General features: G+C 39.7%; 1 protein-coding gene across 7 annotated transcripts in view; it reads left to right on the top strand.

Moving 5' to 3' along the window:
- NFIB (nuclear factor I B) overlaps positions 1-24,795 on the top strand; it is a 230,207-nt gene that overhangs the window by 134,903 nt on the left and 70,509 nt on the right. For all 7 annotated transcript variants that reach the window (XM_084898249.1, XM_084898250.1, XM_084898253.1 and 4 more), the window contains exon 4: positions 22,359-22,427. In XM_084898249.1, the coding sequence (XP_084754375.1) occupies positions 22,359-22,427 (69 nt within the window). The remainder of the gene's footprint in view (positions 1-22,358; positions 22,428-24,795) is intronic.

Here is a 24,795-nt window from a genome sequence, read left to right as displayed (position 1 = left end):
TGGCAGTTTTCCACTGGGAGATGGGAAAGCCATGGCAGTTGCTACCATCCACCCCTGTGTTCATTTCCGAACAGGTTGGGAAAGAGATAGCAACAAGGCATGCCCTTGTAGAGCTACAGGCTCTTTGACATCTTTTCCCCACTGTTGACAGGAGGATGGAGTCCCATCCAGGCACCTATCTGAGCAGATGCATCTGTCTCTGCACAAACCTCCCCCCTCTCCCCCTGTGTGGCTTCTCTCCAGCATCAGACCTGAATGTCTGACGCGGAGGCCACTTCCTTGTGGATTCCTCTGGACTCCTGAACTTCTGGCGGGTGACCTTAAAGTCCTGCAAATCGCACTACGGGCATCTTCAGATAGGCCTTCAGTTTTTAACTTGTCTTTCTTGATCGGGGTTAGTACGCAGTGAGCAAACTAAACACAGGTAAACAAAAGCAACATGTTTTGGAGAGGAGGGATATTTGATACTTGTTATTTTTAAAAGCACTTGTGTAGTTTTGTTATTTTAAAAACACATTTAAACAGTCCTTATGGTATTTCCTTATGCTATTGGTGATTTAATATTTTGTTTTTGTTTCTTGTGACATGGTGGGACTGGGCCCCATACTCTTTTCTGGGCTAAAGGTGCTGAAAAGGTTGGATGGTGTTCAAGGACATGACATTGTTCCTTTGGTCAAAAAGCCTCAGGGCCACTTTGTTTTTTATGATGTACCTTATTCTTGTTTATGATAGACTCAGAAGTTATACGCTTATGTGCACTTAGTTTTAAATATCAAATTCATCCGTTGTAAGCAACAGAACTGTAAGAGCCCTCTCTCAATATTAGGAACTAATTGTTGTGGACCAAATGGTGGTACATCATTTATTTATGGACTTAGATTCAGATATAATTTTATTTCTAGTAAGTTAAAACTCCCCTGCCACTTTTAGGAAATGTGTGATTGGACTATAATCTTTAAAATTAGCTTTGACTTTCTCTATTCTTTTACGTCTCTACATTTCTTGGCTATGACCTTGTTTGATTTCCCAATCTCAGAGATTGGCCTAATGCTGGAATGGTTAATATCCAAGGAGAACAAGGCCATCTGGACGTTAGATTTTGCCTCTAAGTCATTTCAAAGCTGAAACCTTCTTTTAGAAATAGATAGAAACATTGATGATGAGAATCATTGATAATGCCTCCCGCACGCCCCCTAGTGGGGATCGAGCCTGCAACCCTGTATGTGCCCTTGACCAGAATCAAACCCTAGATCCTTCAGTTCTCAGGCTGAAGCTCTATCCACTGAGCAAAACCCGTTAGGCTAAGAAGGCTGTACTTTTGTGATGTGCTCTCACATGGCAGGAAATATAACAAAGAAACTTTGAATCCTAGGGCAGTTTTTGCAAATTTTATCATTTAGTCTTACTAAGTATTCCAAGTGTCATTAACCAGAGCTTTCTTACTTGGAATGGCATGAATTTATTCTACTTTTTTCTTTCTTTCACGTTTTATAGGGTGCTTGTGCTGTTTTGTTGATTTTTGCATGTAGTCTGGCAAAACCTCTGGGAACAATTAGGATCATGTATTGAGTGTACTAGTACATCAAATAAGCCACCTATATTCTCTCTGGAATAAAGATGGAACCAAATACAATTAATTGAATAAACTAAACAAGAAGTATCTGATAACCATAGTAATATACTTGCCTTGCCATAAAGAGATCTTTAGCCCTAGCCAGTTTGGCTCAATTGGTAGGACATTGGCCTGTGGACTGAAGGGTCCTGGGTTAGATTCTGGTCAAGTTCATGCACCTTGGTTGCTGACTCGATCCTCAGCCCTGGTCAGGTTGCATACAGGACAAAACAAATCTATGTGTCTCTCTCACATCAATGTTTCTCTTTCTCTTTCTCTCCCCCTCCCACTCTCTCTAAAAGTCAATAGAAATATTCTCATATGAGGATTTAAAAAATTAATCTTCAAATTATAAAGATGTTGATATCCCCCAACCCTATTATATAGATTCTGAGAATGAAACCAACAGAGGGTTGTCATGAAGCTAAGGAAAACAACCAAGTAATTATCAAGAAAATGAGCCCAGCCTCTGCAATTTTAGTTGTCCTCTGTTGGGATCACTACCCATGTTTACTTAAATCTTCACTTTTCCCCCAAAACTTGGAGTTTGGGACAAACAGTAATTTCTACTAGTTACAAAATAATATAACATCTTTGTATTTGTATATGAAGGAGGATATATTTGCCTAGCCCTTAAAGGATCTCATAGAGCATGTGTATTTTTTATTGTGTGTGTGTTGTGTGTGTAAGTGAGAGAGAGAGAGAGAGAGAGAGAGAGAGAGAGAGAGAGAGAGAGAGGAGGGAGAGGGAGAGAGAGAGAGAGGGAGAGAGAGATTGATTTGTTATTTTACTTATTTATGCATTCATTGGTTATACTTATATGTACCCTGACTGGGGATTGATCCTGCGACTTTGGTGTACTGTATGACAATCTAACCAACTGAGCTACCCAGCCAGATCTCATAGAGCATTTCTGTCTTCAGAGATGGTGCTCAGAGTCAAAGAAAAGAGAAAGTTTATTTATTTTTTAAATCATAGACTGTATACTCCTCAATTAATACGTTTATACCTTATCCTTCTCATATCCTCATTTACTGTATCTACCAGGAGAATCAAAATGTTTTCCATGGGGGAAAATTCCCTCTTTCATGATACTTAGAAGTAATTTTAAACTTTGGCACTAAACAATATGCGACAGAGTATAAACAGGCTTTCTATTCATAACAGTATAAATGAAAAGACACTAAAAGGATTGGTGAACTGTGGTCAGGCCTGAAGTTGTAGGTAAAGCTTTTAAGTAATTTGAGAATGAGGTCTGTGCAAGTCAGTGCTAAAATCAAAGGATTTTTTTTCTCTCTAACAGATTTTGTTTCAGGAACATTTTTCCTCTTTATCCTCTGAGGTTTTTTTTCTTTTTTTCTTTTTTTTCCCTCTCTCTTTTTTAAAAAATACAACACATTCAGTAAAGTTCTTCAATGTTCAAATTTACAATAGAATTCAGAATAAAGGAAGAGAAGATGAAGAAAGTGCCTTCTTCACCAATTACTGTTAAAAAGCTTGGAGGATCTAGAGCCCTCAGCTACTCCGTTGTACATGATGATACTTGTGTACAACTCACCCCTCTGAGGTTAACCACCAGAGCAGTTGGCACCATGCCATACCTCTACAATGGTTCCAGCCTAATTACCTGTAATATTTAAATTTTGGGGGAAAAAAAGATAATTTAGTAATATCCTATACGATTATGAAAGAAAGAGATTTTTGCACATCTCCCCAGTCAACAAATAATATTAACTAAGTGTCCCCTGGTTGCTGAGTTCAGAGTTAAGTTACACTCCAGGAAACAGGGTATTGGGCAATTCCTGTTGCCTGAGCTCAAAATAAGGAGTAGAGACAGTCATTTGCTCTTGAGGAGTTGGGAATATACACCCTTCCACACCAAGAATAATGAGCAGTTTAGAAAGAGCTGTCCATTGATGAGTTTTTTAGCTGAAAGATATTTAATGAGCATCTATTGTGTGCATGGCATTATTCTAGGAGCTACAGAAGTTAAAAACATGAGTTACCCATGAGCTTTGCCATCCCCAAACTTTTCTGTTCATAAATATATACAGTGTCTATTTGCATACACAACGGGGTGTGTGGCAAAGGTAGGTTAACCATGGTTTGTATGGAGAATACTACAATAATAATGATAATACAAGAATAAACTCACATGCAAATGTTAGTCTATGTTTGCCCTACCCTGTGTGTGTGTGTGTGTGTGTGTGTGTGTGTGTGTGTGTGTGTCTAAATATTATTTAGTGCTACAACTCCAGTGTCATAAAAGTTCAAAGTTGTGAAATACTATTTCAGCCATTGTAGAAAGCATGGTGTGAGTGGGAAGTATATGAACTTTGGAATTAGACTGTCCCCTGAATGAAGGCTTCATGTTTTATCACAGTCATGGGGGCCATGGAACACATGAGCCAATCAGACCAGTTTCTTGGAATTATTTAGCACAGTCAACTATATCCAGGCCAGTAGTAAGCCTCAGACGGGAGAGCATACCTGGTGAGTAGCAGGAAAGTGAGGGCTTTTGATACTCCTTTCTCTTTCAGCTGGGTTGATCAAGAAGACTTCCTGCAGGAAGTATCATTAGGTGTGGAACCAAATAGAAGTAGCTTAGATTTTACCCTGCTATTCCATCTATACTTATAGGGTACTATGCAAAATAGTCGGGACTATGTCACTAAATGCCCCATTAGCAGGAAAGCTGGGCAGCGAGCTACGAGTGGCAGAGAACTCCAGGGGGATGGGGCAGCGAGTGGAGAGCTACAGGAGGGTGAGGTAGCTAGCTACAAGTGGCGGAGAGCTGCTAGCAGCAGTGGGCAGGGTGAGGCAGCCAGCTGAGGCAAGTGAGCTACTGGGGCACGGATTCATGCACAGGGCCACTAGAAAAGAAATAAAATGGCATAAACAGTGTTACAAATCAAGATAAAAAGCATTGGATTAGGTTGGAGATTATATAAAAGAAGCAAAAGGAACAGATGTCCTTAAAGTCTCATGGTGAAATGGAATTATAATTTTTAGATCCTCAGTTTTGTTCTAAGCCTTTTGACATCTCAGGAAATGTAGAATGAAAGTTTGTTGCAGTTTTTAGTAGGGATATGAGAAATAGTACAATGTATTATTACAGGTTTCTTTTCCCTTGGCAACTTTATCTCTGGGTCCCTTGTTTTAACATTGTATAAATATTTTTCCCACTTGCCTCTCCATGGTGTTACTACTTTCTAAAGCCACCAATGTTTCTGTCTCCACTGACATTTTTCTCTGTCCCTGTCTTCTCCTGGCCCCCTCCATATTTCTTCCTTATTCTATTTACTTCATCCTAGCAACTTGTTTTTTACTTTTAAAAATGCATTTTTGTCCTTCATTCAGATAACTCCCTTTATCCAAATGCCCCATCTTTCTCTCTTTTTTTTCCATGACATGACATGAAAGATTCTAAAATATTCTAACTTCTTTTGCAACTGGGCTTCTGTCCTCACTGAAATTATTCTCATTACCTCCATGACTTTTTTCATAGGAGTCCAGTAGTTACTCTGCATTCTATTCCTGTTTCCATATTCTTGAGCATTAATTTGATTTTATTGACCATGCTTTACTTAAAAATTCTTCCTTACTTTAAAGAGAATGTTATTTTATCGTAGTAAGAACACTTAACATGAGACCTACCCTGTTAACAAATTTTGAAGTATATAATACATTATTGCTGACTATAGTTACAAGGTTGTACAGAAGATCGCTAGAGCTATCAATCTTGTACAACTGAAAATTTATGCATGCTGATTACTAATTCCTCTGGTAGCCAACACTTCACTTTTTGATTCTATGATACTGACTATTTTAGATGCCTAATTTTAGTGGAATCATGCAGCATTTGTCTTTCTATGACTGGTTTATTTCCCTTACCACAATATCCTTAAGGCTTATCCATGTTGTTGCATATTATAGCATCTCCTTTAAAAAAAAATAAAGGTGAAATAGTATTCTACTATATGTATATACCACCACATTTTCTTCACCCATTCATGTGTTGGTGGATATTTAGTTTGTTTCCACATCTTGGCTATTATGAATAGTGCTGTAGCGAACATGGAAATTCAGGTATCTCTTTGAGATCTGATTTCAACTCGTTTGGATAAATATCTAGAAGTGGGATTGCTGGCTCACATGATAGTTCTATTTTCATTTTTTTCAAGTAACTTCCATACTCTTTTCCATAGTGATGACACCACTGTGCACTCATACCAGCAGGCATGAAGCCGTTGGTGCAAGGAGCCGTTTCTCCATGTCTTCCACTACACTGTTTGCCTTTGGTGTTTGAGTGTAGTCATCCTGACAGAAGTGGGATGATATCTCATTGTCATTTTGATTTGCATTTGCTGAGGATCAGTCACATTGAGCCTTTTCAAATATGCCTGCTGGCCATTGGTATAGCTCAGTGATCGGCAAACTCATTAGTCAACAGAGTCAAATATCAACAGTACAACAAGTGAAATTTCTTTTGAGAGCCACATTTTTAAAACTTAAACTTCTTCTAATGCCACTTCTTCAAAATAAACTCACCCAGGCCGTGGTATTTTGTTAAAGAGCCACACTCAAGGGGCCAAAGAGCCGCATGTGGCTCTCGAGCCCCAATTTGCCGAGCATGGGTACAGCTTCTTTGGAGAAAATCAGTCCTTCACCCATTTTAAGTCAGGTTATTAGTTATTTATCTTTATCACTTGCTATTAAGTTGTAGGAGTTCTTATAGGAGTTTCTTGTAGGAGATTAACCCCATAGTAGATGTACAGTGTGTAGCCATTGGCTCCCATCCCATAGGTGGCCTGTTGATGGTTTCCTTTCCTGTGCAGATGCTAATTCGTTTATTATAGTCCCACCTGCTTAGTTTTGCTTTTGCTGCCTGTGCTTTTGGAAATGGTGTCCCTTTCTGGTAATCCCAGAACCTTTGTGGGGTTTTCCCCTCAGGACTCTCTTTTTATTGATTTGGGTTACATCGGTTAATAAGATCACATAGGTTCCAAGTGTACATTTGTAGGATGCATTGACCTGCATATTGCATTAGGAGCCCACCATCCAGAGTCAAATCCCCTTCCATCACCTTATAGTTGGCTCCCTTTACCTTTTTCTAGCTCCCACCCTCTTCCTCCTGTGAACCACCATACTTTTGTCTGTGTCTGAGTTTCAGCGATATACCATCCCACATATGAGTGAAGTCATATGGTTCTTCGTTTTTTATGACTGACTTAGTTCACTTAGCATAATATTGTATTCTCAAGGTTCATCCATGTTGTTGCAATGGCGATATCTCATCTTTTCTGTGGCTGAGTAGTATCTACGTTCATATCGTCTTTATCCAACCATCTATTAAGGGACACTTGGGTTGTCTCCATGTCTAGGACACCATGAATTATGATGAAATGAACATAGGGACACATATATCTTTGTGAATAAATTTTTTTAAGTGTTTTGGGGGTAAATACCCTGAAGAGGGATTGCTGGGCCATATGGTAACTCTATTCTTAACTTTTTGAGGAATCGCCATACTGTTATCCTTAGTGGCTATACTAGTTTACATTCCCACCAACAGTGAATAAGGGTTCCTTTTTCTTTAACTTTCCCAACACTTTTTTTTTTTAAAAAAATATATATTTTATTGATTTTTTACAGATAGGAAAGGAGAGAGATAGAGAGCTAGAAATGTCCATGAGAGAGAATCATCGACCAGCTGCCTCTTGCATACCCCCTACCGGGGATGTGCCCGCAACCAAGGTACATGCCCCTGACCGGAATTGAACCTGGGACCCTTCAGTCCGCAGACTGATGCTCTACCACTGAGCCAAACCGGTTTCGGCTAACTTTCCCAACACTTTACCTGTCTTGTTGATAATAGCCATTCTAGCAGGTGTGACATGGTATCTCAGTGTCATTTTGATTTGCATTTCCCTAATAGCTAGTGGAGTCCAGCATCTTTTCAAATATTTGTTGGTAATTTGTATGTTTTCTTAGGAGAAGTGAGTTTAGGTCCCCTGCCCACTTTTTAATTGGATGGTTTGTTTGTTTTGTGTTGGGTTGTGTGAGTTCCTTATGTATTTTGGACATTAACCCCTTGTTGGGGCTGTTTTTGATTTTTTGTTTTTCAAATACGATTTCCCATTTGGTTGGTTGACTTTTTGTCAGTTTCTTTTGCTGTGAAGAAGCTTTTTAATTTGATATAGTCCCATGCATTTATTTTGCCTTTACTTTCTTTGCCTTTGGGGTCAAATTCAGAAAATATTCTCTGAGACCAACGTCCATAAGTTTAGACCCTGAATAGCCAAAGCAATCCTGAGAAAAAAGGAATGAAACTGGAGGATCACACTATCTGACTTCAAATGATACTGCAGAGCTATGATAATAAAAATAGTATGGTATTGGCAGAGAAACAACCACACAGACCAATAAAACAGAATTGCGAGCCCAGAAATAAAACTACATATATATGATCAAATAATTTTTGACAGAGGAGCCAAAACACACAATGCAGAAAAGAAAGCTTCAATAAATGGCGCTAAGAAAATTGGAAAGCCACTTGCAAAAGAATAAAACTAGATTATAGTTTGTCTCCATGGACAAAAAGTAATTCAAAATGGACTAAAGAAAAGACCTAATCATAAGATCTGAAACTAAGTTACAATCACTTCTTGTTATTCTTAAATATGCGCCTTTGGAACAGCCTTCTCTTCCAGTGTCCAGACCAAAGTGCTCAATGACTGATTGTGCATGTTTCCCTATATGTTCCATGGCAACACATGCTGCAACTCATTCACATTTCTAAAATTCGACTCATTTTCTTTTCTACCCAATTTCAGTTTTTCTCTATGCAAAAGATATCTTGGGGCTACCAGAATCTACCCTGGGGGCTACCCTTGGTTAGAGTAGCTCATGAGTTCCTTCTAAAGAACTCTTTCTCATCCTTCACGTATTCATTCATCATCTCCTTTAAAGGACGTTAGAATCTGCTCCCACTTCTCAGTCTCATTACCCTTATTTGGGTTCTAGATACTTTATTTCTTCCCAGAAACTATGCAAGGACCTTAAGATCGCCTCTATTCTTTCCTCACTCTTTCCTTCTCAGCTGCTATAAATGAATACACTTAAAACAAACAAAAACAAACAAACAAACAAACTAACAACAAAAAAAACACCCCACAAATCTGATTTCCTTAAAAGCTCTGTGTGCTTTCTTTATATACTCATACTAGGGGCCCAGTGCAGGATTTCATGCATCTTTAAAGGAACTGTGGGCTGTGAGGCTACGGTGGGCACAGGGGCGGGTCTTGCCCATCTTCCAAACCCCTGCACAGCCCCTCCGGCCGCTGCCCCAGTGCCCTGCCTGCCAGCAGCCCTGCTCCCCATGCTGCTGCTCCCATGTGCTGACTCTGGCCTCCCTCACACTGCTGACAGCACGGAGCCATTGGGACTGCTGCCACCAGCGGGTTTGAGTGGGTCGGTGCCATCAGCAGATGCGAATGGTGGCTGCTGCCCAGATCGCCCCTCAGGAGCAGGGGGAGGTGTAGAATCCCTGAGGGGCAATTGGGGCTGCCAGCCACAGCTCCCACCTGCTGACAGTGCCGAGTGATCAGGACTGGTGCTGGGTGCCAGCAGAGGGTATAAGCAGTGGCTCCAGCGCCAGCACCAGGCATGTGGGAGCAAAAAATTTCCAGTAACTACCAGAGGCTCTTCCCGATGATAGCGATCAGAGCCCTGCCTTGGTCTGGTGCCCCTGCTTACCTGCCCCACCATCCCGCTGCAGCCTGTGCCTGCCATGTTCCACACTCCTCCCCTGGTGGTCAGCCCATGACATAGTGACTATTTGGTTGTTCGGATGTTCTGCAGTTTGGTCTATTTGCATATTAGGATTTTATATATATATATATATATATATATATATATATATATATATATATAGATAGATAGATACTTTGTCATGTGTTGAAATTCTACTCAGAAACCAAGTATACCCAGTTTCCTTCCTTTTCCTTTCTTCCAAGTGATATGCTGTCTCCTCTGCCAGGTCTCCCAAATCCACCCTTCAAGCCTTGGTCATCTTTGCTCTCCAAACTATTACATCTATCTTATCAGGTCACCCTAAGCAGTATTGGACAACTCTGTCTCTGTTATGATTGGTGTTTTGTATCATAAACTTTTGCTTGCACATCTCTCCCCCTAGTAGACAGTTGAATTTTTAAAATGAGCAATTTACTACTATAACCCAATATCTTTTTTTTTTTTTTTTTCTGGACACTCTCAGAAACATTACTCACGAAAACAGGATGTCAGTACTCAGACTTTGCTAGCCCAGCTTCTCCACTTTACTCGTGAAAACAGAGCCAAGAGGTTAAGTGATTTGCCCAGGGTCTCACTTAGTTATTGGCAGCTGTAGGTTAAAACTCATTTTTTTGCATGGGTCCAAACCTTAAGTCAGGAGTAATCCCACTCCATCATTATTATTTCCCCCCGCAGCCCCCTGCCCGCCTAGGTGCACTGCCTTGTGATAATGTGAGAAAAGTTTGGCCTTGGCTGTGAGCAGCCTGAGCATTAACGGGTATGCACTGCCACGGAAGAGAAAGAGATGAGAAATCTTTCCGCTGGGATTTTCAGCAGAACCAGGGTCTGGGTCTCCTGACACAGAGGTGCCAGCCACACTGAGTCCCTGGGGGCTGTTGTGACAGCTCCAGCTTCTGGGACAAGGGGCAGTGGGTGGAGGGCGAGGTGATGATGGGGGCAACTCTTGAGTGACCTTTGCCTCAGTGGGATGAGCTCGGGGAGGGAGGTCAGCTGAGAGATTTTAAGGCAGTGGGGTCAGGGACCCATGAAGGCGAGGCTTCCTCTGCACCACGTTGTTGTCCTTGCTAGAGCTCAGCGGTCCCATCTTGTTCTCTATTCCAACTTTCTCCCAGTGCATGCGCCCTGCATTTATGTGGGTCAGGGACCACGCGTCACACAGTCACACGTGTCATTTAAACGCAGTAAATGCTCCCCTTTCACAACGCAGAGAGACAAAGGACCAGCTCTCTCGGGCTATGGTTAGTTTTTTTTGCAGCATTCGTTTTCCCTACCTTTCCAACTGTCTTGCGGGGCCTTGTGGTCTCTGGAATGATGTCATAGGTAACGGAGAGTTCAGGTGCAGTTTTAATACATTGATGGAGGCACCTAATTTATACTGCACCTCGTTCCAGAAAACTTTCAAGAGGCCTTGCACTTCAATAGCTTGCAATTTGTTACGTTTTAAGAGACGCCGCTCCAACGTATTTTTCCTTTCTTTGAGGAATGTCCACATTCCTCCCAGCGAAGGTTAGAGGCCCCCTGTGCAAAGAGGCCTTGGTCATAACCACCCCTGGGTCACGGCCGTGACTGTACCCGCTGCTCTGCGGAGTTTCTGTCATTGCTCTTCCACTCAAGCACCTCGGGTTCTTTTTACAGTGACCGCCTGCATCTGAAGTTTCCTCTCAATTTAAATTCTTTCCCCTCTCCATATTTGCAAGGCCTGCTTTTGCAGCATATGGCTACAATTTAATAATGCAGAGCGTTTTCCTCCTCACAGCTAGAAAGCTGGGATTGTTCTGTACCACAGATAAGAGTGGACTGCTCCAGGCTCGTTAAAATCACTGAACTTTGCAGAAGCTAAGCTTGCTGGGTGTTTTGTCCTGTGAAAAGGCACCCAGGGGACCTCCACATGCATGCTGGGAAGGAGGGGTTAATTCTATAGCAATATTTTATAAGTGGAATAAAATACTTAAAAAAATCTATCATATATCTATCTATCTCTCTATCTCTCTATTATCTATCTACCTATCTATCTATCTATCATCTATCCATCCATCCATCCATCCATCCATCTACCATCTATCTAGATATTTATCAAGGTATCTAACTACCTGAGTTTTAATGTTTCTGTCTCATAGGATTATTGAATGTGATTTAAAGTTATTAGGCAAATCTAAAGTCTCATTCCTTCTTTCTTTTTCTGTAATTATAAGAGTATCAAGATATCAGGTAATTTAAAGCAATTACCTTTGTGGGGTAATTTGACTCTTGTTGGCTTTTATATAATAATGTCATTGATGGAAGAAGAATTTAAGGGGAAAAAAAATCAGGTTTTGGTTTTCAAAGTTGTTACCAACCCTTTTGGGTCTTTTGACGTGTATTCTGCTCATCAGGGACCGTGCACACTTCCATTTTATTTTATGTAGCACAACCAGAGCAGGCTCCCGTTCTCACTGAGGTGTTTCTAAGTCTTGATCCCCACCCCCGTACCTTGAGCATGTCCATGTCCCCATGGCATTCAGGAGGAAGAAAACCACTCGACTTTCAGATTTGTGCACTTATTAATGACATGAGACACACAGACATGATGTATTCTTTTATATTCTATATGTTTCCATTTACATGAACTGTCTGGAACAGGCAAAACCATAAACATAGAAAGTAGATTAGTGGTTGCCGGGAGCTGGAGGGATCTGGAGTGGGGATGGGGGGATGGGCATGTGACTGTTCACTGGTACAGGGTTTCTTTTGAAGGTGATGAAAATGTTCGGGAATCCATATTAGTGATGGTTGTACAGCATACTGAATATACGAAAGCCTGAAGTGTACATGAGAAAAGGGTATTTAGGTTATATCTCAAGTAAGCTGTAGCTTTTTGTTCTTTCAGTGCCTGTGAGCCATCAGGGAAAAATGGTTTAGAACTCCAGGCTAGGATAGAGATTTGGGGTTTTTAGCCTGGAGGTTAGAGACCTTCGGGCATCTAGGCAGAGGCTGGTACCTAGAAGTCACATGGAGAGGGGGTGAGTGTACCTGTGTGTTCCTCTGAGCGCCCTGTGTCTTGGTGAGGTGCTTCACTCTGGTGAGTTGCAGAGGCCATGGGCAGATTCGGATGACAAAGTGACACGATGTAAGAGCCAGTCTCCTTTGTTTATTTTGTGGTGCTTTTTAAAAATGAAGTGGACATGGATGGACCTGGAGAGCATTATGCTAAGTGAAATACGCCAGTGAGAGAAAGACAAGTACCATATGATTTCACTCATATGTGGAATTTAATCAACAAGCTGAACTAGCAAGGAAAATAGAGACAGACTCATAGATAGAGAACAGGCAGACAGCTCTGGTGAGGGGAGGGGGATTTTGGGGGTTAGTGGAGAGATTGAGAAAAAAAGGGGAAAAAGAGAGAGAGAACTCATGATCATGGACAACAGTGTGATGATGGTGAATGGGAAGGGTGGGTGGGTGAAGGTGGAAAGGGCATAGAGGGGGAAATGGCGATGTAAAAAATAAAATAAAGAAAAGTGAATTGGAATTTTAGTTGCAAAATCTGGTATTTTGAATTGCATTCATTTTCTGAGTTTAGCTACTTTCTGAGCAGTAAAGTGAGGATTATAAAATCATTATTTCCATCAGGATCTGAAGCACTCGGCCATTTTATATTTGATGTTTTACAGTTGATGTCCAGAATAACCCATGTGATTACAGTACCTTACATAGCATCAACAGGTAAAGAAGGGAGTATCTATTGAAAGGGCATGTAGAAAGGCAGATGGACGAGGAAAGGCCACTGATGGGGTTACTCTTAAGTGAGAAAGACAGAACACTTTAAAAAGAAGATAGTTGGCACCCAGCTGGTGTAGTTCAGTGACTGAGCATTGACCTATGAACCAGGAGGTCAGATTCCCAGTCAGGATACATGTCCGAATTGCAGGCATGATCCCCAGTGGGTGGGATGCAGGAGGCAGTCAGTTTATGATTCTCTCTCATTATTGATGTTACTATCTCTCTCCTTCTTTCTTCCTCTCTGAAATCAATAAAAGGTATATTTAAAAAATAAGATGGTTCTGAAAACAGTGAAGGGATAAAGAAGTATACATTGATACAAAATAGTCATGGGGATATAAAATAGAGCAAAAGGAATCCTATCTAAGAAAGAAGGGATATGCAAATTGACCATCACACCATCACAAAGATGGTGGCACTCACAACCAATAAGGAGAGAATATGCTAATTAACTGCCACTCCCTCAAAAGATGGCGATGCCCACAGCCACAAGATGGTGGCGCACAGTCCCCTCAACCCCGCTGGGGTGGTCCAGCCACTCTGTAGGCCTTTCTCCAGAGTCCCCCAGTCCCTTCAGCCCCCCAGCCACCTAGGGTTGGCCTGAGGTGCAGGCAAGCCTTGGATGGTGGCTGCCCAGCCGCCCAGGACTGCCTGAGGCTCGGCTAACCAGGGCCGGCCAAGGCTTGTGCTGCTGGCAGTGGCAGCAGCAGAGGTGTGATGGGGGCATCACCTTCCTCTGATTTTCAGGTCCTCTTCCACCCCTGAGGGCTCCCAGACTGTGAGAGTGGGCAGGCCGGGCTGAGGGATGCCCCCCTCCAGTGCATGAATTTTCATGCATGGGGCCTCTAGTACAGTCAATAATAGTTAATAACTATGGTATGTATGATGCCAGGTAGATACTAGAATTATTGGGGTGATCACTTTGTAAGGTATATAAATGTCTATTACTATGCTGTACACCTGAAACTAATATAAACTAGTATTGAGTGTCAGCTGAAATTCAAATTGAAAGAAAAATAGTTTTATATTGGGGGGGAAAAAGAAAAGAGTTGCCACTGAATCTTATTGCATTTCTACTTTAAAAAAAATGCATTCTGTCCCTTTAACTGGAGCACCTTGATTTTTAAATAATTGTCTCTAATCTCTGTAGCTAGCATTTTGCCTTGGATGATATCACTGTGATGTATTCATTATAAGTATTCATAAGCCTGTGGTGATCTCCATAATGTGCCAATATGATTATTTTATTTTTATAAAATTTCCATGGAAATAAAACAAAATATGTATTTTGAATGATATGAAGTTGGTCTTTGTCTAATAGTCATGTTCAGGTGTGAAAGAGACACATTCAAAATTCTCTCTTTGTATTTGCATTTTTTCAACTTTCTTGTATTTGAATAGGTTTTGTTTTATGCACTTTTCCACATTTCTTTTCTTTTTTTTTTTTATTAATTGTGCCACTTATTCATTCATAGTGTTTTCTCTCCTGCTTATTGTAATTTATCTTAAATTCCATCCTAACCTTTGTGGATTGACACTGCTTTTGTTTGAATTTCCTGATTTCTCTTTGCCTACCCGTTTGTTTTCAGCACTTTATTCTTGTTATCTTTTTTGTCTTTTGGTCCTTGAAAATAGATGAATTTTATTTGCTTGAGTTGATCTAATGTTCTTTATGGGATTCCTCAGTTCACTTACATTGTAATGATTGATATACTTGATTTTATACTTTCTACTTTCCTTTATATTTATTTATTCTTACATCTTATGTCCTTATTTTTGTTGTCTTAAGTTCCTATTCTTTGTATTTTGTTCTTTCTGTTAATTTGGAAGATTTACCTTCCCTTTCCCTCTCTTGAAATACTGTCTTTATTAATATTTGAAACCAGTATACAGTTTTTGTATTGACTTATAGGTATTTTGATTAACATCTATATTTTAGAGAAGAAAAATGTGAGGTGCAGGAAAGTTGCCTAATTTGCCTTAAATTTACAGAGTAAATGGTAGAGCTGATTTTTTAATATAGTTTAACATAATTTAATTATATTAATTATAGTATTACATTATAACATAACTATAAATAAATATAGCCAACTTATAAACCATAAAATATTATGCTAGTAAACTAAAAAATCAGAGCAAATTGATAATATTCTTGGAAAATATATAATAACATTGTCCTAAGACCAAAAAACATGAATAGAATAAATTTCATGAAAGACTCAAAGGCTCAAAGGTATTGAAGAAGCTTCTCTGAAACAGATTCTAGGAAAATGATTTTGCCAGTGATCACCCCTCTCCACCAAAATTTCAAGAACTCCCCCCCTCCCCCAAGAAAAAAATGACTTTTATCTTAGCCATTTTATGAAATATGCACATAATCCTGGTATGAAAACCTGACAAAATACAAAAGTTCCACAGAGGTATCCTGACTACATATAAAGAAGTAGGAAGAAACTGTTAGCAAACCAATGCATCAGTAAATTAAAAGAATTTTCCTCCATGGACAAGCGAAGATAATTTATTCTGGGAATTTAGTAATATATAACAATAATAAATGCTGTAAGGAAAAAATGGGGAATCTCTACTAAAGTCAAAAAAGCATTTAATAATATTCAATAATCATTCTAATTAGAAAATATTTTTAAAACTTGAGAAAAGTAGGAATAAGTGAATATGTCAAATGATGAGAAAAGAATTAGACTCCAATTAATAGGCAGCATTATCATTAACTATGAAACTCTAGAAATAATCTAATCAATATTAGTAATAAAACATTCCTGCTAGTACAAGTCCTATTTTACCTATATTTGAATGTTATGTTCAAATAAATAATGCATATGTATCTGAAAGATATTTAACTTTATTATAATTAAATAAATGAAAATTATAACAACGCTGTATTTTCTCCACCAACTTGACACAATTAAAAGCAGATCCCTACTGATATGAGTGATATGTAGTTCCGGCAGCAGGGTGGTGACATGGACCTGCTCATGATCTGTCAGGGGGAGTATGAACTGGGACAAACCTTTATCAAAAGCAGCTTGACAGTTTTTACCAAGGCTTTAAAAGAGTCTATGTCCTTTGACCCCGTAAGTACACTTCTGGGAACTCCAGTCTAAGGAAATCATGAGAATTGCTGACAAAGATCTGTGTTCAAGGACGTTAATGGCAGTGCTATTTATAATGTTTTTTTCAAAATGGTAAATAACCTAAAACAAACAATAGGAGTATGGTCAAATAAAGTATCCTAGGTCCATGCAATCTAATATTACATAGGCATTAAAATCATGCTTTTAATAAAAAGATTTGAAAGAGAGAGGAAAGGGGAGAGAGTGAAAGAAAAATGTGAGAGGGAAACATCGATCAGTTAACCTCCCATAAGGTCTCTGACCAGGGATCAAACCCGCAACCTAGTTATGCCCTGACTGGAAATGTACCCAGCCTTTTGGTGTATCGGATGATGCTCCAAACAACTGAGCCACCCCACCAGGATACAGTCCTGCTTCTGATAAACTATGTCATCTAAAGGAAAAGAGTTAATGTTTAATTAGTAAAAAGCAAGATACAAATTAATTTATGTTTGATCTCAATTTTATAAAAACGCACATACACACACACATATACAAATCAGTTTAATGGATTAGTTAAAAATACTAAAAAACACAAATAACATTAATATAATAATGTTATATTATTATACTATCAGTGTGTGTTAAATTCAGAAAATTTCTGACTCTATGAGATCACGTATATCACTATCATGGATTTACATTGCATATGGAAGGATACCTACTTCTAAATCAATGCTAGAATATTAACCTATAGGCTCATGCTCAGTCTCTGTGCCAAGAATCATTATCTTTGCAATGGTTAGTATATCTATTACACAGTCACAATTTCATCCTTAATCATGGACAGTTCAGATAAGTTGAAAAAAAACGGAAGATAAAACTATGTCTTATAACACAGCTACCAGACAATCACCAACGGTTAGTTGTAGTAGCTGAAATATAAAGATTTACAAAGAGCTAGTGTAGAATCATCTCCTCCCTCTTTGCATCCAGAAAGCAAATGATTTAGACATCTTTTACACTCTGTAGAAGGAAGTGGACAGTTGGAATTATAAAGATTAGGTACCTTGTCTCCCATTCTTTCTCCACAGCAATGCAAGGAAACCAACAGAAAACAGCCATGCGAAAAAAGTGGGATCGAGGTGCTTTTATCCAATGTCCTATTCAGGGATAATTCTTAATTCTAATAAGGGTCTTTCTAGCCAGAAACTCCTTACTTCTGTACACACAAGTTTTGCCACCTGTAAAATGAGAACAGTATGACAACTTGTAGGCATTACCTGGATTAATACTTGAGAAGGTCTTAGGGCAGTCATTTGGCACGTGTTGGTTAATATGACCTGTGTAAAGGTTCACATTCCTTCGATCAGCTGTCTCTTGCACACCCCCTACTGGGGATGTGCCCACAACCAAGGTACATGCCCTTGGCCGGAATTGAACCTGGGACCTTTCAGTTCACAGGCCAATGCTCTATCCATTGAGCCAAACTGGTTTCAGCATCCCAGGATATTTCTAATTGGATGACAACTCTGCTTATGGGGCCACCAAACAGTTGCTGGAACTATGCAGAATCAATCTAATCCACCATCTACATCCCCAGTCCTCCAAATACTTGAAGACAGCTTTTATGAATTTAATAACAGCTTTCTGTGGCTTATTTATTTTTAATTTCAAGAACAGAATACAGTAGACTCTAAAAATGAGCGTTATCAGTCTTCCTTTGGATTTTCTATGTAAATGTTGTTTAACATTCAAAGGGTGCTGATTATAATTTGAGATATTAACAGTTAGATATGCCATTGTGTCCCTCTGTTATTGTTTGTAAAGGAGGTTAAACACTGTATTAACTTCTGAGTAGTGATTTAGTGTTGCTTTTGTTAGAGAAAAATGAAGAAAGAAGTAACATCATATAATTTGATATTGCCTTTGAGGGTTTTCCGTTCGCAGAGGCCTTCATTTCCAGCCCAATTTCAGTTTTTAAAAAGCAAACATGTGGTGTAACTACAGCATCCTGTAGATGCCGAGTTGCTCTTTGCTTCCTGGCTGAAGCTGCTGTGGAATAGTGCTCGGTAACCATTAAACAGCTGCTCTGCCTCAGAGATGCTCATATTTCCTTTGGTAGATGAAGAGAATTTACTGCACGAATGTCTCCAAATTGCTTTAAGATCTCTTGGCCCGTGCATCAGCCGTTTAGATTCACAGTGGTTTATGGGACACGTGAGCACCATCTTTCTGGAGGCCCCCACAGCCCGGAGGTTCCAGCCACAGCCTGCACTTTGCTGAGTCTCACTCTCCCGTGTTATCTCGGGGCTCCCGATTCCTGCACGGTCCTCCCCGCTTATTCTGACAGAGTCCTTAAGTGTTATTTCTTATATCATGGGAGCAAGCGCTGTTCGTTATATCCAAGTGCCATCCACTGTTTCTTTTCTTTACTCTGCCTCATCTTGGGTAATGCCTACCTACTGTAAAGGCTGTGCTGCCCACACACATGCATGACAGGTGGTAGCCCTCTGCTTCAGGGGCATCTCCCAGGCTACCCTGACCCCCCACACTCCTATAAGGTCATTGTCAGTAGACACCCCTGCTCATCCACAGAGTCTCCCTATGTTCCATGCAGGAGTGGAAGCCAGTGGGAGCCATGGTGTTGCATTTCTATCTAGTGGGTGCTAAAGCAGTCCTGACATGTTTTCAATGCCTTTCATAGTTTTAGTAAAATAACTTGTTCAGTTTTTCTCGTAGTTTCGAATTCCTTAGAACTTGGAAAATTGGGGGTGGGGAGCACCCGGCTACATTCGGAATTGCCTTCCCTTGCCTGTGGCATAGTCATTGTATTTATCTGTGCACCTTGCTGTCTTCCCACTGGTAGGATTAGATTGAGGTAGCACCTCTTAGCAGATCCGCATCCAACTCCGTCTTAATGTTATGTTCAAATAAATAATGCATATGTATCTGAAAGATATTCAACTTTAATATCTTCAACTCTGTCTTAATGCGCACAACTGAGAAACAAATGGAGCCCTGGCTACTCATCGGAGTAATATGGAAATGAACCTCGGATGATATGTACATATTGAAATGTTGTTATGTATTAAGATGATGTCATTTATTTAAATACTAGAGGCCTGATGCACAAAATTTGCAGCCCCAGCTTTGTCCGGAAGGTTTTCTGGAAGGAAGTCCGGAAGGTCATTTGGCTGTCTGGTCTAATTAGCATATTATACTTTTATTATTATAGATACTGAAATGTTTATTGCTTATTCACTTATTTCTCAGATTTTCTTAACAACTATTTTTGAACTCTTACTCTTTAAACTTTTCTAGTTCCTTGGTATTTATTTGGTACTAAATGCCTGAAGTTTTACACAATGAAGTCAGAAATACAATCTGACTCTAATCATTACTCTTTCCCATTTTACCCAAAAGCCTAAATAAAACTTTCAGCAAATGAGTTCCCAGAATAACAATATAGTCATTCTTCAATCTTGAGCCATCTAAGTCTGCCTTTATAAAAGTACCAAAATGTTCTTTTGTGATTCCCTCTTCAGTAAATTGCATTTTAAAATTTGTTCTGCAAGTATTTATTTAGTACTTTCTGTACATAGTGGTGCTGAGCTAGTTGTTTGGGAGCTACAGAGATGAACAAAAACCTAGCCACTCCTTCAAATAACCCAGCTGAGAGTCTATTAAGAACCACAAGACCTGAAAACAGTTACCTTGGAAAACTCGAACATACAAAGTGATGTGAAATAAGTACACACTAGGTTCTGGGTGGAACGAGAAGAAAGACATTGGTTGTAGCTGGCTCAGGGGTTGGGAGCAGAGGTAGAGGAGCAGACTGTGGAGGGGGTGGTGGTTGAGCTGATACTGAAGAATGAGAGGAGAGGCTGCGCAGAGCGGGCCTCCTGGTCAGAAGGGAGCTGCCTGAGAAAGGCATGAGGGCAGGCATGTAGAGGGCACAGCTGGATGAGGACAAGAGAGCTTGTCTGGTTGCTCAAGTACATGAGCTGTAGCCATGATAAATGAGGTCTAAAATAATATGTATATAAGTCTGTATTAACATATTTACCACATATAAAATTTCATGTGCACTATCATATAAAAGTACATCTAATTGTACTTAAAAAAAAACCCAACAAAAAACAAAAGCAACAGAAATCTTTGTGTCAATGATAGTCTCCAGTGATTCAGAAAATTAGAAATATCTTTATCCCGAACCACACAAAGGTAGTCAATGTCCTTTTTTTTCTTTTGGTCTTCATGTCTTTTAGCACCTTGTGCAGTGCTGGCTAATCTAGTTGCTCAATGATCACCGAAATGAATTCAATCTGGTGAAATATTAATTGCTCAACATGTAGGAGTTTTTTAAAATAGAAGCACATCAAAATCAAATGAGAACATTTTGTTATTATCCTCTTAAGAGTATATATATATATATATATATATATATATATATATATATATATTAACAGTAATGACTTAATATGAAACTTAAGTATTATCACCAGCTGGGATTTCATACTTTCTTCTCTCTCATTCTTTAATCCTTTATCTAAAGAAGGTAGATGGGTGGGTGTAAAACAGCGTTCAGACATTCGTGACTCCTCAGTTCACAACAGTCAAGCATATATTATAATTAAATGATTTTCTGTCTTTTCATGCTCTGTATGGTTAAAAAGGTTGTGGTAACATTTATTCTGGTAAAATCTCTAAGTGCAGATTTACAAATAATTTGAGCGTCTAGGATCCAGTGTGTATAATGCAGTGTATGGGTGATCACTGGCCCCAGTGGTCAATTGGAACTTAGGATATCAGTGCCTACCATGGCTTTTCTATTTTGAGTTCAGTTATTATTCATAACAGTTCTATAATGTAGGTAATTTTATGCCTCTAATTTATAGACGAGGGATCTGGGGCCCAAAAAGCCTCATAACATGTTCAGGATTCCACCCTGGTCCATGGTGGTTGGGAGTCGAATCCCAGCTCTTTGACTTGAGTGCTTCATGTTACACCACCAGCACCTCACATCGGGCAACAAATCTCCTCCCTTGGTCAACCCTAAAGCTCTAAGTGAAATCAGATCAAATTGACAATCTTTGGAATTGAGAGTTTTTTCCTGGAAGTATTTGAATTCTGAGGCTTTCAGGCTCTTTTTGATCTGTCTGTGGGGCAGCAGAGAGTAACCATATTTCTTCTTCTTAGGTGTTCTCTTCCTCCTCACCTCATTATGCCTCTTTCTCGTAGACGGGGAAACTGGCAACAGGGCCAGTGTCTGTGGGAGTCCTAAGCTCTAGGTGTAGACACAGCTAGACCAGCTGCAGCACAGGCCTGCTGGACCCCATACCTGGAGGTCATGGAAGGGTCATGCGGCATTCCTTGGAGCCCTGCAATCACCACTGTTTGCTAGAAAAAGTGTCCAGTTCTTGAAACGAAGGGGATCCGGGGGAATAGTACCGAGGGTGAGAAAGCAAGGAGATCTGGTGAGGTATAGTCAAGGTGCGCGGAAATTGGTTGATGCAAAGTGTTTGCTGTAATGTACAAGTTATGCATTTGTGTGATTCATGACCCGGGAATGAGAATGGGGGTGCTGGTAACGGCAGCTCACTTTTCTTTAATCTGGGGAGGATTTGTGAAAGAACAGTGGTTGCAAGAGATGTTTGAAGTAATTCCAACAAGGTGCTAATTGTGGTTGTGGTTTTCCTTTTTTTCTCTCTCTCTCTCCTTTTTTAAATGGATGGATTTTCATCTACCAGATGCTACCAAGCTGAATGCATGTATGAGAACCCCTAAAGCTTCCTTTTCAACATGGGTGGGCCATGGCAAAAGCACCATGCCAATTGCCCTGTACGTTTAGAAAGTTAAAAAATTATCTTAGGCGATGATTTAGCATCTAAACTTTTTTTTTTTTACTTTTGCTTAAACAGACCCAGTTTGCATTCACAAGTTTTGCCTTTACATGTTTTTGTTGTAAGCTCACTTATTTTTTTATTTTTTTTTTGTTCTAACCTTTGGTTTAAAAACACTTGAACAAATTCTAGTGTTTAATCATTTATTTGCTTCCTGCACATGTTGATCTTTTCCCCCTTTCTGTGTCTTTTCAGGATACCTTGAAGATAGTTTTGTAAAATCTGGAGTCTTCAATGTATCAGAGCTCGTGAGGGTATCCAGAAGTAAGTAAATAGTTTTCTTATTATTTAATTTTGCAGTGAGATTTAAAATATTTTACATTTTTGAACCTTAAATACAGTCTGAAGAGTAACCATATATTAGGAGAAAATGAGCTTTAAATTCTCTGACTTTTGATGAAATCACTAGTGAATACATTTTGTCTGTTTTTTCTAAAACATTTGCATTTAAGCCATTAAAACTTTTTGTTACACAAAAATAATTTGGGGGTTGATCTGATTGCCTTGTTACTGGTATTCACTTAATTCCCTGTTCTCTCTGTGACCGTAGATGGTCATTTTTATCAAAGGAAGTGCGATTAATTAAGTGTACTACGTATTGTTATAATAACCCACATAAGTTTCCTGTAGATAAGTGCTTTCTTATTTTACTGACATTTTGGTGGGAGCTGGGAGATGTACAGGATATACATGCTAACGTGCTACGCGTAGAGGGATGCAGAGATTAGCTTTGCAGATTGCAGCTGGATATAGATAGAAAGCATTGTTATCCCAAACAATATCCAATTGTTCTAACTGCCCGCCTCACCTGAGACTCCGTTCTTGGCAGGCCGGATGAGGAGTTTCTTGGGTAACTTCACCTGCCAAGCTAACTAAGCACTGGGAGTGTTTCCCCGATCAACTCCCTTACTTATAACTGGTGTGTGCAAATGTATATCTAGAATGCAGCTCTTAACGCACCGATTGCATTCAAGGAGGTGACTCATGTCTTGTTGCTCTCTTCCCTGCGGTAGCTTCTTTATGAAACCTGGAAGGGTGTGTTTTCACCTGACATTTTGATGGAGAGCCTTGCAGTAAGGAATGATGCTACACAGATAATGTAGTGGCACTCCGGTTCTTGTTTAAATTATGTTTTTCATCTGGGTCACAGTCAGAGGTCATGGCTAAGATTTATGGTGATCCAAAAGAACAAACTGGGAGTGAGTTCCTGAGGGTAAAAGAGTAGGTGGTGCTTTAGAGTTGTGTTGAGTGAAGGAATCTCCAACATAGTAGAGTCCTGGGTCTTTTGAATCATCGTTGCTTAAAGAGTTCCAATTTCTAAAGCGGCCAAGTGTGAATAGTCTGATTCTCAGAGAGCTATGCACATGCACCTTTAAAACGTGAAGTAACTCATCCTTTCTGACGTGATGTTCCAGTGGATAATTGTATACTGCAAGGACTTCTGTCCTAAGTCTATGTACTTGGGAGCAGCGTGGACCACAATCTAACATCCTGTAGCGCCAGGGTTCATAGTTGCTGGGCAGGAGGATTCTGATGGTTTACCAATGGACCAGGGCTCTGAGCCCTGTGTGCTTTTCCTGACCAGACTGTGGTCTGAAGACCTTTGACATTTGAAAGTTCTTTTATGTTGATTTTAAACAAATATATTTTTATTCATTTTTTTTTACAGAGAGGAAGAGAGAGGGATAGAGAGCTAGAAACATTGATGAGAGAGAAACATCGACCAGCTGCCTCCTGCACGCCCCCCGCTGGGGATGTGCCTGCAACCAAAGTACATGCCCTTGACCGGAATCAAACCTGGGTCCCTTCAGTCGGCAGACCGACGCTCTGTCCACTGAGCCAAATCGGTTTCAACTATGTTGATTTTTTAATTTGAGAGGAAACTGCCTGACTTACTTTCACTTTTGGGCATCATGTAAAGAAGGGGTATTTGGAGGTGTGTGTGTGTGTGTGTGTGTGTGTTTTCTCCATAATGTTCTTTAGCAGGGAAGCTGTGCTGCTAACAGTTATAAGACATGGAATTACTTGTTTAAATTTCCTAAGTTTCAAGATGTATTTTCATCTTTCTTATGAGAAGCAGTGGAGTCATCAGTAAGGAAATGTGATTAGCACCTCATCACAGGTGACATTATGCTGGATGCTATAGGAGAGCCATGTTAGAGCTGTCAAAAGCCCAGGGGGACATTTTGAAAAATTTGAAACATAAAAAACAACAACAAAACAAAACAAAACAGATTAAAAATTACTTTTCTATAACAGTTCAGAAACGAGGTAAATTTAAAATACTTCACTCATTCTTTCTTAATTCGTACTGTCATTTCTGAGAGGTTTTTGTGTAATCTGTTACAACAAACATTACTGATTTGCAGTTAGTCCATTGATTATCCACATTCATTCATTCATTCATCGATTCAGCAAACATGTATTTTCTCCTCTAGATGTGAATGGGTGTCTCTGAAATGCTTGATAGATGATTCCCCTACGCGCTTTGATATCTCTACATTATAATCTTATTTACACAATTGAACTTTATTGTGGGTGAAATAAGGGTTTGCTAAGTAAACATAGACTTCGGCACAGCCCTCATGCTGTATATCACAAATTCCGACTTTTTGACAGTATGTTAATGGTT

This window comes from Pipistrellus hanaki (assembly GCF_964339955.1).
Source record: "Pipistrellus hanaki genome assembly, chromosome: 11".
Taxonomy (NCBI): domain Eukaryota; kingdom Metazoa; phylum Chordata; class Mammalia; order Chiroptera; family Vespertilionidae; genus Pipistrellus; species Pipistrellus hanaki.
Note: the sequence above shows the minus strand (reverse complement) of the source record. Positions and strands in the feature narration are given on the sequence as shown.